The 20255-nt window shown below is 38.8% G+C and overlaps 2 protein-coding genes across 5 annotated transcripts; one reads left to right on the top strand and one right to left on the bottom strand.

The window, feature by feature from the left end:
- Window positions 1–37: 37 nt before the first annotated feature.
- Window positions 38–6912, top strand: LOC110171123 (poly(rC)-binding protein 2-like). 4 transcript variants are annotated; one of them, XM_020936812.2, is made up of 13 exons: window positions 38–361; window positions 1489–1616; window positions 1786–1809; window positions 1892–1924; window positions 2036–2152; window positions 2230–2361; window positions 2496–2624; window positions 2692–2766; window positions 3168–3209; window positions 3839–3911; window positions 3993–4045; window positions 4224–4393; window positions 5926–6912. In XM_020936812.2, exons 2-13 carry the CDS (start codon window positions 1548–1550, stop codon window positions 5960–5962), a joined length of 954 nt encoding a protein of 317 aa, XP_020792471.1. In that variant the 5' UTR covers window positions 38–361; window positions 1489–1547; the 3' UTR covers window positions 5963–6912. The 4 variants fall into 4 exon arrangements, with proteins under 4 accessions (XP_020792471.1, XP_020792470.1, XP_055016157.1 ...); XM_020936811.2 differs by having other exon boundaries at window positions 3812–3911; XM_055160182.1 differs by lacking the exon at window positions 5926–6912 and adding an exon at window positions 4831–5906.
- Window positions 6913–7821: 909 nt separating this feature from the next.
- Window positions 7822–19402, bottom strand: LOC110171200 (mitogen-activated protein kinase kinase kinase 12). Its single transcript, XM_020936897.2, has 14 exons — window positions 19292–19402; window positions 17874–18395; window positions 15525–15708; window positions 15239–15430; window positions 15004–15162; window positions 13395–13553; window positions 12953–13061; window positions 10450–10559; window positions 10034–10150; window positions 9785–9916; window positions 8912–9617; window positions 8729–8796; window positions 8333–8633; window positions 7822–8224 (listed from the first exon to the last, which is right to left on the bottom strand). The coding sequence occupies exons 2-14, from the start codon at window positions 18361–18363 to the stop codon at window positions 8138–8140; spliced, it is 2814 nt and encodes a 937-aa protein (XP_020792556.1). The 5' UTR covers window positions 18364–18395; window positions 19292–19402; the 3' UTR covers window positions 7822–8137.
- Window positions 19403–20255: the final 853 nt, after the last annotated feature.

The raw sequence follows: 20255 nt of genomic DNA, 5'->3' as shown, positions 1-20255 counted from the left end.
TTTTTTTTTTTTTTGTCTGGTAAAATAAAGGTTAAATACATGAGATGTCCCTTTAGCCTATTATTTATATTTAGAAATGTATGTACAATAAGGTTTAGTTAACAAGTAAAAATAGGAAATAATGACTATTTGAGTCAGACTGAAGCGGACTAAGGACGGGATTGGTGAATGTGGTGGTGGGAGAAGTTCAGAGGTCATGTTTGTGTTGTCTTTGTTGGGAACTCGGTCAGATCTCACATCACTCTTCCCTCTTCCCCGAGTCCTTTTTAAACTCTCCCCCGGGTCTCTACCCTCCCGAACCTCTCCCCTTTACCCTTACAACCCCATCCCTCCCCCTGGTTCCTGTCCGCACAGATATCAGGTGAGCTTGATCAGACGTATGCTGTGTTTTTTGTGCGCGTAGTTACGATCTGCGAAGTAGATGAGAGTAACGCGTTGCTAGCATGCTAACAGGCCGCACAGAAAGCACGTACTAGCTTGGCCGGTTGCGAAAGAGTTGTTTACGACCTAAATGTCGCCACCGCCGTATAGTTTGCGAATGTACTCACGACTATGCACAGATGTTAATAATGTAAACTCTGAATAAACAAAGAGATTTAACTATAGAGTTTTAGGACTAAAAGCTACATGCTAGTCATGCTAAATAGTAGCATGCGCATGCTCCATTCATTTTTGTCAGCACGAAAAACAAGAATGCTATACATTTAATAAAATAGATCTCATATAGTACACGCTTAATTTGCGCATAAGTGTAATTCATTTAAATTAAAATTCATTTATATTTGTCCATGATGTACACAAGATACCACGGAACTTTGTGGAATAGTTTGCTCAATCAATGCCACTTCGTTGATAAAGTTGACAAGAAAAAAATTATGCCATCGTTTGATTGCTGGCAGCTTTTTACACACAGTACACAGTGTGACTGTACGAGTTGTAGAACATACAAATCAATTTGGTTAAAGTAAAGTCTGAGTGTTAATCTGAATCTTATTTTTTTAAATGTATTATTAATGTATCTGTTTTCTATGTTGTTATATGCACACATTATTCACTGTGATGATTTGTTGTTACAATATTGTGTAGAGGTGGGAAAAGTAGCCATGTGTCTGAGACATTATTCAAGTATGCGTATAAAAGTAATTGGTGAAAGCATTTTTTAAGTGAGAGTAACTGTAAAAGTAACTGTCTGAACTAACATCTGATTATTTGACATTGTGTCTCAATAATGACCTTAACATAAAATTATTAATGATTAAAATAAATCAAAGTTTTTGTCACATAGATTAACTCACAGTAGGAACCTAAACCTTTATTCAAGTAAGACCATTGTTACACCATATTAATGAAGTAGGATTAGCACTGTGGTGTCAGAAAATTACTCTGAGAACTAAACTTTATTTATTTAAAGCTCACTGAAGTAACTGTACTAGAGTATTTTAAGTATGTTCTACACACCTTAGTGTACATGCATATGTGTCATTTTAGAACCAAGTTGGTGATCAAACATCAGGCTGCAGGCACTCAGCTACATCACAGTTGCAGTCATGGACTCCGGTGTGATTGAAAGTGGACTTAATGTTACCCTGACCATAAGACTTCTCATGCATGGGAAGGTACAGTAACAGCAGCTTTTTAGTCCACATTTTCACTCAGTTTTGACATGTGTACAACAAAGGGGTTCTGCTTGAACTCACCACTTTTATGCAGTGTAAACTTTAATGGTGGAAATTGAGCACCTGGTTGGCATTTAATATGGCTATTGGTTTTCTTTTCTTTTTTTAGGAAGTGGGGAGCATAATTGGAAAGGTAATTGTTATTTATTAATGGACTTATGCAATGTACTCTGTAGCTCTTTTGTATTTCATTTTATATCTCCTATTTTTTTTAGAAAGGGGAAACTGTGAAGAAGATGAGAGAAGAGGTAAGTTGAATCGTTTTTTTCATTTAATGCCTGTCTTTTTGGAGGATTATAGGGATGTTAATATCTACCATTAAATTAAAACTGCAATGTTTTATCTCTTGTTGGATTTAGAGTGGAGCTCGTATCAATATATCAGAGGGCAATTGTCCTGAGAGGATTACGACACTGGTAGGCCCAACAACAGCCATTTTCAAAGCCTTCTCAATGATTATTGAAAAGCTTGAAGAGGTATGCATTTTTTTTAGGTTAATTTAATTCATGTTCAGTCTAGTTGACCTAAGCCTTTTTTCATTATGCTTTTGCAGGATATAAGTAGCTCAATGACAAATAGCACAGCCACAACCAAACCACCTGTAACACTGCGCATTGTGGTCCCTGCCAGCCAGTGTGGTTCTCTAATAGGTAAAGGAGGCTGCAAGATAAAGGAGATACGAGAGGTACGTAAAGGGGTTTTATTCAATACATGATTGTGGAGCATTCATATTAAACTAGTTTATTTAGTGAACCACATGTTTTTTTGTTTATGTTAAGACAGTGTCTTTAGTTTGAACTTATTTTCTGTGCTTTTCAGTCAACTGGAGCTCAGGTACAAGTTGCAGGGGACATGCTTCCTAACTCCACAGAGCGCGCCATCACAATAGCTGGCACACCCCAGTCTATAATTGAGTGCGTGAAGCAGATCTGTGTGGTCATGCTTGAGGTTGGTGGATTCATTTAAATACTCAAACATGTTTGTGTCACATAATATATTTAACCTATTTTTGTAGTCTCCACCAAAGGGGGTTACCATTCCTTACCGACCAAAGCTTTCAGGATCCCCAGTCATCTTTGCGGGTGGACAGGTAACTTTTTGAGACCCATATAATCCCTTTATCTTTATGTATGTTAATGTCAATGTTTGAATTTAATTTTCCAAATAGTTACATCATGCCTTTTTTTTTTTTCAAATTTCCTGTTGCTCTTAGTGTACCATTTGTATATTGTCTCATGCTAACAATCCTATAAATACTTGTACTAAAGCATCTCTCATCCTCCCTATGTCCCATTGCCCCTGCATGGTTGTCTTTCTCGGCAAAATGTCTTCGCACACTACATGTTTGTTTTATCAACCTAATTCATTAGTACATCAACTAAAGAGGTTAGGCCCACAAAACGATTTACTCTTTTACCCCTACATCCAGAGGGAATTAACCACAGCTGCAGATGATTGGTCCATCAAAGTTTGTTTTTCCATTTGTTTCAGGCATATGCTGTACAAGGACAACACGCAATTCCACAGCCAGATGTAAGTCCAGTAGCTACTATTACATGACCCATGGCCATTGCAAATATCAAAATTCATTTTGTTTGCCACCTGTGCGTGTAGCTAATAGACAAGGGAAACACAGAACATGCAACTTTCAACTCCAATCAAATAGATTGTTACTGACCTTTCCTAACTGTTTAAGCCAGGTGCTGTCTGAAAAAACTTTGCGCAGAATATGACTCAAGTAAACACCATAATGTATACTGTAAAGATCTGTATAACTTTTTTGTTGCATTAGATTCAGTTACAGTATTCATCTCTAACCTATGTGCATTTATGTGCTCTGCCAGCTTTCTTTTTCAACCCTTTTTTTATGCAGTTTAGGTGTTCTGGTTGAACTTTGTAAGGGAGATATTATTTCATTAATATTACACAGATCTAAAATCTGTAATGTCCATACTATTTCAGAAATTGGTATCCTTTTTAACAATACAGTATATTCTTTGCCAACATATTTAATCTGTAAACAGAATTTGTTTTTAAAGTTCAGTTTTTGGGCTGTGTTTTGTTAATGTATATTTACAATGTATTGTTTTTGTTTTGTTTTTTCTCTCTTTCCCTGCCTCCTCTCTCACTCTCAGTCTTCCTCTGCTGCTATCTCTCCACAGCTCACCAAGCTTCATCAACTTGCTATGCAGCAAAATCCATTCCCCATTGCAACAAACACTACGGGATTTACTGGTATGAAAACCTTCAAATATCATTATATCATTTTTAATCCTGAGTGACAGGAGTGAAACAAACTTCTTAATATCATGTCAGGAATAGATGCTTCTTCTCAAAACACCACCCATGAGATGACCATTCCAAATGACGTAAGGCAATTATATTTTGTTAAACATTGAGTTTAATTTAATCACATTTTATCCAGTCCTTTTTGAAAATACAATTTTAAAGATGTGTCGTAAGTTTAAAGTGTCACATAATCATATGTATTTAATAAAAAGATACATCTGGTAAGGAGTCTCAGGAAGTCTTTTTCTCTCCCTTTAGCTCATTGGATGCATTATTGGTCGTCAAGGCGCTAAAATCAATGAAATTCGGCAAACATCAGGTGCACAGATTAAGATTGCAAATCCAGTGGATGGCTCAACTGACCGTCAGGTCACCATCACTGGCATCCCAGCGAGCATAAGTCTGGCAAAGTACCTCATTAATGCCAGGTGAGTACAAATGTACCTATAGTAAATTAAAATAGATGACTCTTAGAAAAATACAGTAAATGGAATATATTCACACAAATGCCGCCTCATAGAAAATTGTATCACCAACTGCTACTGCATTTATGGCTACACTCTTTTACTTATTATTTTCACCTTAACCTTGAAATATTAGGAGCTATACTATTGCACAAACCTCTCTTTTACAATTAATGGCATTTGTATTATTAAATATTACATTTCTGTTTCACAATTTTAAGTTTTTCCCTCCTAATTTAAAAAAATATTTGCCCTCTGTTTCGCTCCTGTTCTTAAATAGTTTTCTTTCTTTAACCTTTACCACCTTAACCCCAACACCCACAAAACGCCATTGCTCACCAGCCTGCCCTGTGAACCATCCCGACTGTGTTGTCCCTCTCTCCTTGTCTCTCTCTTCACAGTGTAGAGTCCTCTAAACCTCCTCCCTCCTCCTCCTCCTCCTTGAACCCTGAACAGACCACCTCTGCTACTACTACCACCACCACCACTACTACCACCACCTCCTCCTCTGCTGCTAGCTCCACCTTGTCCTCTTCCTCCTGTGTGGTGCCCCCTTCAGCCTCCATACCTCTATCCTCCTCTTCCTCCACTGACTCCCTGCTTCCCAGCTCTCCTGCCTGTGTGTCAAGTCTCCTCAGTCTCAAGCCCCTTCCTCTCCTGGCCCTCCATGTTGTCAGCGGCAACAGTAACCCCACACACCCCACTCCCCCTGAACCCAAAATGGCCCCTGAGCTGAGTTCTAAGTCCAAAAGGCGAAGGCTGTCCCCTTATTAATGATGGAAGCATTGGTCATCTACTATAATACTGACAGTGCTTTTTGTTGTCTGCACCAGCTCTGGCTTAAGTTACAGGCTGTGCCATGCCATGCATACTACCACACAATGCACACTAGCCTCACTCAGCCATAGCAGTTGATGCCGCATTAAATTAGATGTAGCTTAACCTGGCCTGTATTTAATCTGTATACATTTTTCAGTTACACGTTTAGTTTGCATGGTTAAAATGATTTGTTTTACTAAATTTGGCATTTATATTTGTGCAGCTCTGCTCAGGTAGCGGCTCTTTTAAGGTGTCGTTATATTTTTGTGAGAGGGGAAAATCATAGGTGTCACATTAACAAAACCATTATTCTATGTTGCTAATTAAAATTTTGTCGTAAACTGCCCTCAGGTACCAAAGCACCAATCATTTTGACAAAAAAAAACAATGATTCAGTTCTTGTGCTTATCACCATTTTTATTTTATGTACAAAACAAGTATCTAAAGCTTAATTAACACATAGCTCTCTTATTGCCTAGTTAGGTAGTCTCTCTTTGTATTTCATTGCATGCCCCAGTGTATATCAGACAAGTCTTCAACTGGTTTACAATTGTTTGGAAGAGTTTAGAATTTTTATAGAATGGCAGTTGTTGTATAGTAATAGTATTTGACATTGATAATGTCTATCTGATTGCATGCCTTATTCTCTCCCTCCTTGGTCTCACTTTTGTCTCTAGGCTTTCCTCTGAGGCCACAGGACTGGCAACCAACTGATAAGACACCGTATCTGCACTAAATCTCACTTTTATACTATTGGTTATTGTAGAGCAGTCAATGCAACTTTCCAGATTAAGTCTATTATATCATAGCATCTCATTTTTTAACCATGTCAACTGCCACTGAACTATTTGTTGCATTTTCTATTTATTTAGTTGGATTTCAATGTACAACTCAAAAGACAGTTTGTGATCTCAATAGGCTTTTAGATATTTTCTTTTTCTTTTAAGACAAAAAAATGTTTTTTCTGGCCTCAAAATCTGAGATCAAGTCTGTGTTCATACTCTGATCTGGATTTTTCTCTTTTTGTCACATCAGTCTTGTATGATGCATTTCACTCGTATCACAGAGAATATGTATGTTGTACATGCACTGTCACTGGTTATATTGAGTTATTGGCAAATGTTACTATAATATGTATACAGATCATTTAATCTAACACTCACTATAATGTGTCATTATGGATCATTTAAAATGTTTATTGCTCCGCATGTCACATGTGCTCCTCTGTCATTCCTGTTTGGCTCTCTTCATTTTGATCATATGATTATATTTTGCTTGGAAGGGAGGGTGTTGGGCGTGGCTCTGGGATTTAGAAGCAGAGGAGTTTTCCTCGCTTTTTTGTAAAGACTGATGTATACTAAAATGTTAAAATATTTGTTTTAAATGGAGGAAATATTTTTTTTAAGTACCAAGGAGAGTATCTCCTAGACACTGACTGATCCGGCTCTTCTGCAATGTAGCTGAGGTCATAAATGCTCTGGAAGTAGACAGTAATAGAGTTGAGCTAACACAGCTCCTACTCGTGCTTTGCTAAACTAAAAAATATTGTGTTTTTTATTTGCAGGAAAGCACGACAGTGCACGTTTTTTGAGACTGTAGATCTGGTTGCCACAGCATTGTTTAAAAAAATACAGAAATAAAGACATAAAATGCTCAAACAAAAATACTTTGTGTATCAAGTTTAATAATATTTTTATTTATTGTATTATACATTTCATTTATGCATTAAAAAGCAGTCAGTTCATACAGTAATTTACATTCATGGGAAATCAGTTACTTGGTGCAGACTCCAGAGGGCAGTAGTACGTTTTTGGCAATATTTTGTTCAGAACTTTTACCTCCAACCAGTCAAATGAAAATGCAGGTGCTTATGGCTCAGTGGTCTCCACAATATGCACAAATGAAAGCTTGTCAAGGTGAACAGTTCAGATTTTTTTTTTTTTTTTTTTTTTTTTGCTCATCCAAGAAGCTTCATCAGTTTTGAGGCCTGGAGTGTCTGTGGCATGTACAAGTGAGAAGGGATGTAAAATACCAAAAATATATTCATTGTGTAGTAACGGTATTAATGACAATATAATTGCTGTTAAAGCTACAGCATTTAATCCTGATGTTGTATGCCTTCTCCACATCTCATGTCTGCAAAAACAAATACGGCTCAAAACCAGCCTCTGCGTGTAACTGACAAAACAATGACAGTAGTAGACGTATTGCTTTGTTGCATTCTTGAACTATATTTTTGTTTCCAAGCTCAGATTATAATGGCAGGTACAAAGATACATTCTAAACCAGCATAAAAGAACATCTATTGCCACTTAATAATGATAAAAATCAGCACCATTTAAAGTATACAATCTCACATTTTAGAAAATTTGTTTCTATTTTACAACATGACATGATATTTACAACTTACAAACTGGTAAAAGTGGCAATGTTTTTTGTTTTTTTTGTTTTTTAATGGAATAATGTAATAAATAAAATAGTAAAAAATGTAAACATCAAATTGATCAATAATTTACTGTAAAGCAAAACATAAATATATCCATACATAATGTCAAAAATATCACATTTGTTTAATAAATTAAGAGCAACCAAATTTGTTCACATTGACTTTACTAAAGTAAACCCTGATATTTTGTTCTGTCATAGATTCAGATAACTTAAAACACTAAAAGTTACATGTTAATGGAAAATGGGCAGCTTTGTATTTTCTGATGGGGTGAATGAACGGATTATTGTTCCGAAGCGTCTATATGTCCCAAATGTTCAAGACACTTAATCTTTTGGGCTTTTGGCTAACAAATATCACATCATCTGACATTCCCACTGACCACCTGTGTGCGCTGTGTGTTATGTGACCTGATGAGAAAGGTTTCAAGGCCTGAATGCTGTTCACCAGTTGTTTGGAGGCTGACCTGGGTCTCCACTACAGGAATGGTCCAATTCAGTACTGTCACAATCAGAGTCATCATAAAGACCCTGGAAAGACATCATAGTAATGAAACAGTTCTGTTTTTATCATTATAATGATCTAAATAGAGAAAATATATTCATAACATTTATTAGTGTTTTTAATCCATGTCTTACCTCATAATTAAGATCATTTGAAGCAAGCTGGCTCTTGACTTGTCTGAGGACGGCCTCTTTCTCTGAGAGTCCATCAGAGCCCAGTTGTGTGGGATCAGATGGGTCAGCAGGGATCTCAGAGCCTTGAGACAGAAGGTCATCACTTTTGTCGTCCAGGCGCTCATCTGTGTTGGTGCTGACCACGTCTGGAGTGCCACTGTGGGAGTGGTCCGTGGTGTTCCCCTCCTCTCCGTCTGACACCGATAAGTTCTCTGAGCTGAACGTCGACAGGGACTGACACTTGGTCATGCTCATAGTGCGCCTATGCACAAACAGTATAATATAAATATTAACTTAAATATTAACATATTCAAATTAATTACAACTGTTTATATAAGTATAAGTATATATTATTACCGTCTCCTTGGCAGTTCTACTTCACTGTCCACTTCGCCCTCCTCTTCTTCTGACGATAAACCACGCCTCTGTAATGAAAATGGTCAACCTTTTTTAGTTACAAACCTGTGACTGTGACAACCACTGGAGTTAATTATAAAGCTCTAACTGTAACTTTAAGTGTCCTGTCCATTAAGCTGTCACCTGACTGCGTGTGACTGCAGCCCTGTACAGAAGTGCTGAGGGCGTGAGCCTCTGACTCCTCGGAGAGCGTGTGATCACAGTCCCCTCCTCTTTGTCGTCGCCATCAAGTGGGACTCGCGTGCTGCCCAGTACTGAGCCCCTCCCAGCAGCAGCACCCCTGCCGCATGGAGAGTCAGGACTGCTGGAAAAAGGTATGGACGCTGCATCTTCACTAGGTGTGTCACTGCGTGGAGGTGTTTCTACTAAATCATCAGTCCGTACACCCACATCTACCCTGACCTCTTGCCCTTCAGTCCGACTGTCCTCCAGCCCAGAGGCGCTCTGACTCCCTGCTCTGTCCAGTCCTGTCTTCAGCTGGCCCTTTCTCCGGCCTTCAGCCTCCAGAGTGGTGGAGATAAGGTCAGGGCTGGAGGAGGACATTTTCTTGAGCAGAAGGTCGTGTTGGAGTCCTTTTAGGGCGGCACTACGATCCAAAAGTTGTTTGCTGCTGGGCACTGAGCAGGTAGCACTGACCATGGCTAAAGAGGAGGACAATGTAGCCTTTAGCTGAGCCAGATCCCCACTACTGCCTTTGCCAGCCTTTCTGTAGCGAGGCTTGCCCCTGCGAGACCTCCCAGGTGATGTTGAGCCCTTGTTTGGGATAGTGACTTGTGTCATAGATGAGTCTAATTTAGGAAGGATGACTTCAGATTTCAGTAAGTCAGGCCTGTAAGCAAACAGCAAAATTCTTGGTTAAGCTCATTAGCGATACAAGAGACAAGACTACAGGCAGAATCATTGACTTATGAATAGCCTCACACAACTGGTAGTTGGAATTAAAAAAAATAAAATAAAAAATAGAATTTCTTGGACATAATGATTCAACTGGCTCACCTCTTGCTGTGTGATGGCAGTTTTTGAGGTACATTGCGTTTCTTCATGAGTTTCTCCATTGAATTTGAGGAGGCAGATTGTCTGTGGTGTTTGAAGCAACCCGGATACTTCTTGTCCAGAGATTGCTCCCTCCTGATATTGACACAAAACCAATGCACTTTAATAATTCTAACAAACATACTGTATCACAACCTAGATAATAATAGTATCATAATAATATAATGAAACAGCAATATGCTCTTCACTTACTTGAGCAGTTCCTTCTCCTTGATCTCCAGCTGCAACATGATGGCATTAAGCTCCATGTACAAGTTGTTGGCACGCTCCAGTTTTCTCTCATAATGTTCTCGGATGTCAAGGGCATGTCTAAAATATGGGGGTGAAAATTTTGTTTATATATCCTTTCAAAAACAATCCAACAATATGCTGCAGTCATCTATTTGAATTCAGAATATTACTTGTGTTATTGTATTATGTACTATAACAAAAATATATAAAAAATGTTTTGCTTTAACTTGTTTACTTGTTACAGTTTTATTCTCAGTGTTTGTACTTACATTACTTATACTGTGAAGGCTAACTGATGCTTGCAGTGAAGGGCTATTCTACAAAGGACATGAAAAATATAATTGCTTTTTTTTTTACTGGTTTTAACAGAAAAATACCTCAGTTCTTCCCTGCGCCGTTTGATCAACTCCTCATCCAGTCTATGAAGACATGTCCCTTCAGATTTGATCTGTTCAAAGTGGTGCCTGACTTCATCCCTCCACTCCACCTATACCAAGGCACAGACAATACAGCACTCCTGGTCAAAATCATGCTCTCATTCACTCTCATTACACATATAAGTAATACAGAACCAAAGCTGATTGAAAGCTGGGGCGCCAGTGGCAAAAAAACTGTCGTTGTGTCCTTAGGCAAGACACTTCACCCACATTGCCTAGTATGAAAGTAGTGTGTGTGTGAGTGATGGTGGTGGTCGGAGGGGCCGATGGCGCAGCCTCGCATCCGTCAGTCTGCCCCAGGGCAGCTGTGGCTACAACAGTAGTTTACCACCACTGAGTGTGGAATGACTGAATAATGAACTGTAAAGCACTTTGGGTATCTTGAAAGGCGCTGTATAAATGCAATCAATCAATTAATCAATCAATCATATACATTAGTAGCAACCTAGTCTTTAAAACCAGTTTAATCAAATGCTTGTAGTGCTGTTGTTGAAATACTTCATTACATGTCAGTCATCATTTCATCTTTCCTTTTTGGCTGTTTCTCTTCATAGTCACTACTGAAAATCACCTGCCACTAACTGAGATGTATATATGGATTTGGTTTCATAACCAAAGATAAATATTACACTCATTGACATATATCTAAGCTTACAATTATTGCTTTAAAAAAAAAAAAAAAAAGAAATAGATTGATTAATTGAAGAAAAAAAAATAGATTGATTAATGAATTAATGAATTGTCATCAAATAATTAACTGCATTCTGATGTGAATTCAATGGGTGTTTATTTTGCTCCACAAAACCTGGAGCAAAGCCTTTTTTCTTATCAACATTGCTTTAAAAACATGAATCATTAAACATTGCCAACTAATTATAAGTGTATATTTTTTCCATGGGTTAACCTCTGACAATACATAAACAATTGTGTCAAATAATTGTGATCAGGACAGTGACTCCTCCTAGAATTGATATTTTAAATAATTGTAACTTAAAACATCTCTACTTTGCTAAATACTTTGCTTGTGCGGCATCATACAAAATGAGAAAAGTCTATTAAGAAACCGATTAACTGCACACATGAGATGAGCTATGCTTTGTACCACTGAGGTGGAAACCATTTAGCCGTCAGATACTAATCAATACAAAGACAAAAAACATAAGCAGCATGACAGAAGCACACACACAAAAATGCAGTGTGAGCATTTTCTGGCACAGTGGGGCATGACATCTGATACCTGTCATAGGGAAGGACAAAGGCAGTCAAATCTGTATGCATGTCTATGTATGTGCATGTGTGAGTGATGGTTTTATTAAGCTAATGGACTTGAGTAGTGTGTGCACTCGTGTGAGTATCCAATCCCTGGCCGATTCTCCCCCACTCTTTTTGCTTTCTGCCATTAGAGCAATCAATACACTCCAACAGCAAATACTTCTTTCTAACGTCACAAGGAAAAAATCCATTATGGGGCAGTGGCTACAAATACTGGGGAGATGTCAGAGAGGCAAGGCTGAGGAATATATAGGACCAAAGGACATAAGTGTACATGAGATGTGAATGTAAACTATATTCTTAATGTATGTCTGTATAAATTGCCCATGCCAGGGTTATAAATAGATTGGTCATTCCATGCTTCCCCAACAAGGAAAAAAATCCATTATGGGGTGAATAATGGGGAGATTTCAAAGGGAGAAGGCTCAGAAATACATAGAACCAAAAGAAAAGACAGTGGCGACAAGATGTGTGTGTATAAAAATTGCCCACTGTGCCAGTGTTATAAATGGATTCGTCATTTCATATGGCTGAGTAAACCTACCGTCCTTCCCCACATAAATACTTTTTTTATGTGTCCTTCAGCTGCTCAGGGGTGAGGAGGTCTGTTTTGTCTTTCTTCCCAACCCCCATCCAATTAAAGAGTGGCATGCACACACCCTGCTTCCCCCGTCAAACCAACCTCCCCAATCATGCCTTGATATGATGGAGGTGGAAATGGGACTCGCCTTTGACCAGAAATCACTATTTTAGTTTGACAGGCTGGTGAGACCAAGCAAGCAGCAGTAATGTGTTGTGATTGAAAGGACAGGTGTTATTAGTGAGCTACCAACAGCTCTGGGGCCACCACACAGCTGCATGGTGCCCATAGTTACAGCAAGACAACAGCAAATTGACAAAATGTGCAGCAGAGAGAGCCAATTTGTAACCCACTGTTAGTGTATATCATCTATCAAAGTGAGGTTTGTGACTATATTTCTCCACTCTACAAAACATGTGTTAATCAAAACAGCATAGACAACAAACCCTGTTTACTATTATAACTCAATTAATTAATTGATTCATGCCCCAAAACTCCTCTGATTGAGTACTGCTATTTCTTCTTGTGCTAAATGTGTACAGTACAAAATGTGACCCAAATATATTCTAAATATAACACAAAAATATATACCTGCGACTGAAAATAGGTTTCTTGTGGGGTAGATAAGATGTCTGCCGACGCAATGTCCAGATGTAAAAGAATTTGACGAAATGATGGCCTGTTCCTTGGCTTGCAGTTCCTGAAAACAAATCAGAAAAATATTAGTTATCTAATGTTTAGGTTTGATTTGACTTTTTGGCATGCATTTGTTATTCAAAAAAACGAATACACATATTTTCTTCCAAGTTGAAAATTTTGTTAACTAAACTAGGGATCATTCCTTATCTATCTGAAGCACAAATATGTGTGACAACTAACACAAATAATTAATACTGCATGGTTTACATATTTAGAAACTGAATGAATCATGTGGTCTTTTATGATTGTATAGCATTAATTACACCATGCACAAACACATGTAATAAAGCAAATATAGTACATTGACTTTTCTTCCCCCTCTCCATCTGCTCACCAGCACTGCCTCAGGAGAAGCTTAAAGCTGTCGGGGCAGCTATCAGGTACAGGCAGCTGCAGGCTGTTGTTGCCCACCCCCCAGATGATGGCCGAAGAGTCCACATCCTTATATGGCACCTCTCCCGTTAACATCTCCCACAGCACGACACCAAACGACCTGTGGAGAGAGGACATACGCTCAGTCATGCTCATATGAAGATGACAGATCAAAGGCACTGCTCGGAAATGCCACACTTTCATCTTTCAGAGACACAGATTATATATACAAACTCATATCACAATTATTTAAGCCTTTAAAAAATTCAAAATTCATGTTCTGAAATTCAATAACTTACAATAATGTGTGTTTAATGTGCCACTATTCTTATATAACTATGGTGTCAGCCATTCATAACATCTCTATCATGTCTGCAAACACCCATGGGTGGGTAACCAAGGAAAATGTTGTTGGTAGGCCCATGATTACCATAGCTACAATATACAGTATCCAAGGTGATAATTCACAGCGTCACACGGGCATATTAGGAGCTGTGCCAAGTTTTGTTTACATACATATTTTTGAGCTCCTCCAGACATTTGTTTATAAGTTAAATTAGGACATGCCGTGCACCTTGAAGTACATTTAATATTCTCCCAGTAAATCACCTCTCATGTTACATACACATGTCAGTCTTTCACCACATGCCCTCTTTTGATATTGTGCAAATTTGACAGTCATTTAGTAATTAGCATAAATGTATAGAGAAAGCCTACCCTGTAGTATGTATTCCTTATACATCAGTAGTAATTCTATTTTCACTTCTAAGCTAATGCACCACTGGCCCCAGGCCAAACCATCCTTGGGCTTGGAAGGTTATTGCAGCCCCTCTTGAGCACTGCAGCATCTGGCAAATCAATTATTAAATTACCCAGCGTTCCTTTCAGGACATAGAGGAAGAGTGATGATGAAGACTATCGGGTAAGAAAGAGAAGGGGAGATAGAGTGGTCGGTGTTCAGCATAAGTCATCTGATATGGCGGAGAACCTACAGAACATCATGTAATCAAATATTGTACAATACTAATATAGATATTTTTTTTAATCCTTTGCAATAGTGTAGTAGATGTCATGCTACTGAAATCCAAATTTATTAGTTGTGAAATGATGCTCATCATACACCATAGTGGTAACTAAATGCATAGAAGTATCTGTAGCTGTCCATTGTATCAGTGGATGGCTGCAAAATAGTTCTACTGGGGTAGACCATAGACTGTATAAAGATGTGGACTAAGGGAATGTGTGACGTCACCCAGAGCTCCAGTCAAATGAAGCTCATGATGCTATTCCGTATTAGGAATAGGAATTTATTTATGGACAAAATAGCAAAAGAAAAACACAAGGATCAAGTAGAGCAGGTTAATATGAATATTGTAAGATCAAAATAACTAGCTTCAATGCAGCAGTTATAAAGAGAGAAGCGACAATTTTTCAGTGTTCGCGTCCTGTTTGGAACATGACAGCTAACGGGTTAGCTATGTCTATTTATATGTACAGTCTATGGGATAGACTTAAGAAAATGAGCTAAAAATATCACCACAAAGTCTTCCTCCAATTGCAGTGTTACCTACCATATATCAACTTTCTCAGAGACAGGTTCATTGCGTATGACCTCAGGAGCCATCCAGGCCACTGTCCCAGCGAAGGACATCTTTGTGCTCTTGTCATTGAGTTCTTTGGATGTGCCAAAGTCAGAGATCTTCACGGCATCGTCATAGGTTATCAGCATACTGCATTGACACATATTTGTTATGCTATCAGCCTCATAAATCTCCTTTTTAAATGTTTACAATTTCCGAGACTTACTTTGGTGACTTGAGGTCTCTGTGGATGATTTTGTGCAGGTGGAGGTAGTTCATGCCCCCTGCGATTCCCATGGCCCAGTCCATGAGCAAAGATGGGTGGATTTTTCTTCCTGCTCGTAATACCTCGTACAGCTGGCCTTGTGCACAGTACTCCATAATAATACAGTAACATGGAGCTTGAGTGCAGATCCCCCTGAAGTTGTAATTAGATGATTAGAACAATAAAACGCTTTCATGTAACCCAAATAAAGCCAAATGATGAGGAATATTGATGTAATAGTTCTCACTTGAAAGTGATGATGTTGGGATGTTTGAGCTTGCGGAGGTGCTTGATATCAGTCTCTTTGATGTTCCTTACTTTTTTGACAGCCACTTCCTGTCCGTGCAGTTTGCCAAGGAACACAGCACCTTGAGCTCCACTACCCACCCACTGAAGGTCTGAGATCTCCTCAAATGGGACCTCCCAAGCTTCTGAGAAAGAGAAAATGCCAGGACAATATTAACACACTTTATATGGACAGTTATGAGAGCATGAAAAGCAACTGGCTTTGTTTATTTGTTTGTTTTACTGTATTTGTTTTACTTAAGAGACAAATCTATTAATGTTTTTGACTTCCTTTGGGTTACTACCTTATCTGTGTTTTTATTCATTTTGTCTCCTTAATTTAGACCTGATATAATTTATGTTTAGCTCTGGTGTTACTAAAAAAACAAACAATTGTTATCTTGGTGGAATAAATGATAATTAACACATTTTTACTCCACTGTCATAACATAATAATTACATTTGTTACAATATCTATGGTCAAAACAAAGCAATCTGTAATATTTTTGGGCAGTTGTTAAATGTTCTGTAGTAGTATTAATAAATAGTTTGAATTTATATGATTATAAAGATAAGTACGAAACACAAAATATGTGTTATTATCTTATGTTAATAATAGCACTGTGGTGTCAAGTGTCCAAATTATCCAACTGTTTATAATGTAAATGTCTATAGTGTAAAGAAAATGTAGTGTTTTGTTGCCACTTAAAGTAATATCTTGTTGAGTATTTGGACCCCACCTCAAACAAAACACTTAGGATATACAGTCACACAGAGAGGGAACGCTAATCTCTTGCGGCTAATTCTCTCTCAGCCTCTCAAATTCTGCTTAGTGCCTTTGTGAGGGCGCCATGAAACAGGGGTCCAGCACTCAAGAGGGGGGGTCAAGGAAGAGATGGGATTTGAGGGTCTAATGTAGCTATGTAGCGAATAGGAACGCAGAGAAGCTTGTGACGTTAGCAACTGTATATGTGTGCGTGTGAAGGGAAGAAAATGCTTGAGGGGATTCCCAAAGGGCCGAAGCAGGGTCCATGTGGCTGGAGACAGACTGTTAATATAAAGGGAAATATACAGCCCTGCTCTACTGCTGTTCTTCACTCCAGGACAGAAGAAGAGGCCACTCCATCCATCACATTAATAAGCTTGTTATAAATGATTAATATCTAATGATTGATTGTGATTTTTTTTCATTAAATATCCAACATCTAAGATACAAAACAAGATACTGACTATAGCTGTGAAAATCAAAAATACAAAGCTGATGCCCTGATGGTTTTGTGTACTTTTCAATCAATGCTGTAAAAAGGTCTTTGTGATATGAAAGCTGACAATCAAGAGGCCTTTATATTTTCTCTCCTACAATATCCGCTATGCCTTCTATCATGTGTCCTTGTGGTGCAGATGGGCTGGCAGAGATAAGGATAGAGAATAAAGATGGACACAATGAGAGAGAAACAAGCAGGAGCAAGAGAGGAGATACAGTCAAGGAGAGATGTTTAACTGTCACAATAGCTCTCAATGTATTCGTTCTAATAAATGTTGTCACAGTAAAATAAAGTTTAATACAAATTGGTGGTTGAATGTGTGTGTGTGTCAGGTTTTGCGTTAATAGAGATGAGAGGCACAGGGTCAGAACGTGGACATGCATAATTCATGAGGCAGAATTGGCAGGGGGAGTCCCAAGGGAGCGCCGCGCTATTGTAGTGGCTGCAGACATAAACAACCCCGCGTCACGGGGAGCTAGTTGGATTGCGGGGGTGGCAGTAGTGGTAGAGAGGAGTAGGTGGAAAAAAAGAAATGCAAGGGGGGGGGGGGGTCTAATATCAGGGGAATGAACATGAAGCCTTTTGCAGCTTTGATAGAGTCTCACTGGCTACATTTATTTCACGTCAACGAAGGGTTTGTTTACAGCCTGTCTCCATTAACTGTTTGTTGTAATTTAACAGGCTCAAACCATTATTACATTTGCATATCAAAGATCATTGTGAGTTTATAATAAACCTGCATATGCTCAGTACACAGAAATATATAAATTATCATTTCATGATTGGTTAATATCATCAGTTGTTATGGTAGTGTGACCTTTTTGAATGTGAGACTATTACTGTTACTATTACTATTAGTGTTTGGTTTTTTTTCTTCAAGACACTGGGAACTATGTATTGTTCAGATTCTATAGTAGGGAATTATGTATTTGCATTACTAAACCTCAGTATAAAACAGGGTGCTGGATATATAATGTAAACAATATCTGTAATGGTTAATAATGTGAATTTATAAATATTTATATTTGAAAGATTTTGTAACTTACCATCTAGATCATGTTTGTGTTCTGTGGAGTAAGCTTTGCCAATCATAGTCCAGACTGGTCTCAGACACCCAAAGAGCCCCTCCAGAAAGCCCCCGCCCCCTCCAGTCGACTGACACTGCAGCCTGGCCTCGTCCCCCGGGCTCCGGACCATAGTACAGTCCATGTTTCGCCCCTCTCCCTCGGTCCTGCAGGGACTCCCATCATGCTCATGCAGTTTCAAAACACTGTTGGCAAAGTGCTCTTGTTGTTCCTCGCTTGGAGAGTGATTATGTCCGACTGTATGTCCCTCACCCCCTCCTCCCTGTTCAACCACACTTCCCGTATCTATGGACAGGACATTACGGAGGACACATTGGGTTGGGGTTAGGTCCATTTCTGGGGTGCACGGTGTCTCTGCATCCAGACGGCGAAAGGACGGAGGGTCTGAGAGAGGAGAGTTGAAGCCGGACAGAGAAGGAGAAGGTGCACGCTGCTCGTGAAGGAGCGCCATGACAGTCTGTGCTCATCCAATCAGCCTGGAAACTGAGGGGCAGAGAGAGAATGGAAGGAGGAAATGGTTAAAGCAAATCTGATTTCAAATGATTTCTGTTCCACTGGGAGCTACTAATATAATGAAACCTAAGTTTAGAATCAATATTTTAGGGTATATAGCACCTTCAAGGGTTGATTATTTAAGGCTATTAGGAGAAAAAATAATAGCCATTAAGTTTTGGTCTTTTGTAGAAATTATAAACTAACTACACTGTAATAACTAATCATAGGTGAAATTAGTCTTATACTTGTTGACATTTTATTGTAAGCTAGAGTAAAACACTAGTTTCTAGTTTTAAATATATGCACACCAGAGTGAGGGAAAGTGCATAATTTTTTCTCAGTCTTTTGAAGTGAATCATATATTCCCTGCTGAGTGTGACAAGCTTCTTGAAGCCGAACAGCCTTGATTTAATGAAATAACACTATTCAAATGTGCCAGAGCTGTGCTTCACATCACAGAGATGTGAATATTGTCACAAACATCATTTGGATGCTATTAGTTTGTTACCATTTTCAAATCCTCACAAGAATGTTTCAGTAGACCCCAAACAATCAAATGTTTTGATAGTGGATGCAGTGGCACATATGTTAATACTGACTATAGAATATTATGCTTGATTAATAGGGACATTTGAATTCAGAACTGTATACAGGTTACTATATATATCCTAGAGTCAATAATAGGCTGGTATAAAATAAGATATTTTAATTATATACAGCATAATGCTAATGAAATCAGGTCTTTATCACCATTACGTTTTATGGCTGATGCAGACAGATCCAAAACCTGCCAATACCATATTCATTAAGTGTCGAAAATGCTCATTATAAGCCTTGACAAAAAGCAAAGAAATAAGGCGCATCTGCTGTTTGTAGGCAATCACCATTCACATTTCAGTGATTCTGTCTTCAGTGTTTCGAGGAGGCATCAGCTGGGAGCGCAGGTTGTGCTTGGTTACAGGCCACTGCATTGTGGATGTAGGAGGCGAAAGAGGAGGGTTTGGGTGCGTTCATCATCTTATTCTCTCCCTTTCCACCATCAATAGGCCTATTGATTGTAACCAGTAGTCACAAAAAGTAAAGAATATATCAAATATATGAAACGTGATATATGTGCCGATGTTGACTACAACCGGGAGGAGGGCACTTACACTGACATAAAATAACGTGTCTTACCTTAATGCTGACAGTCCATTTCGGATGATGAAAAGGTACCAAACAGAGCGAAAGAGTAAACACTCCGAGATCTTGTCCTTAAACCCGTTTATCCGCACTCTTCACTAAAAATAAATACTCCAACAATAAATATGCTTAATTATACTCCAGTGTTAGCTGGTAATGCTACTAGATCGCCCTGTTTTCCATTCTACACTGACAACGCGTTGTGCGCACGCTCAAGCATTTATACGGCTATCTCACCGATAGTAAACAGCACCAGAGAGGAGAGAGGGGATGCAGAAAAGGGAGGGATGCAGCGTGTGTCCTTGTCCAATCAGAGTGCATATTCGTTGTGATGCGCTGCGTATAGGGAGAGATGGTACAACAGACAGGTTAAAATAATGCTTTACGCGCAAATTGTGAAGCTAAACTTTTACGCACGGGAGGGGGGTCAACTGGAATGCGAGGTTCTAGAAATGATGTCATCCCTCAACCATGCAGTAGTTGACGGGACAGCACCATGTAAATCCTCTCCAAACCTATTAACGACCGCTGTACTTGGAGTGTAATTGGTGCATAAGCTGCGACTATCCCGTCTGTCACACCCACCAGGTCGTTTTTATATTTCAATCTCCACTGACCCAGATAGTTGTAGTGGGACATAAGACCTAAATGGGACTTTCCTCAGGC

This window comes from Boleophthalmus pectinirostris, unplaced genomic scaffold (assembly GCF_026225935.1).
Source record: "Boleophthalmus pectinirostris isolate CB_2022bp ecotype Guang Dong unplaced genomic scaffold, ASM2622593v1 HiC_scaffold_3, whole genome shotgun sequence".
NCBI lineage: Eukaryota > Metazoa > Chordata > Actinopteri > Gobiiformes > Gobiidae > Boleophthalmus > Boleophthalmus pectinirostris.
The sequence above is the reverse complement of the archived record's forward strand: the minus strand, read 5'-3'. Positions and strand labels throughout refer to the sequence as shown.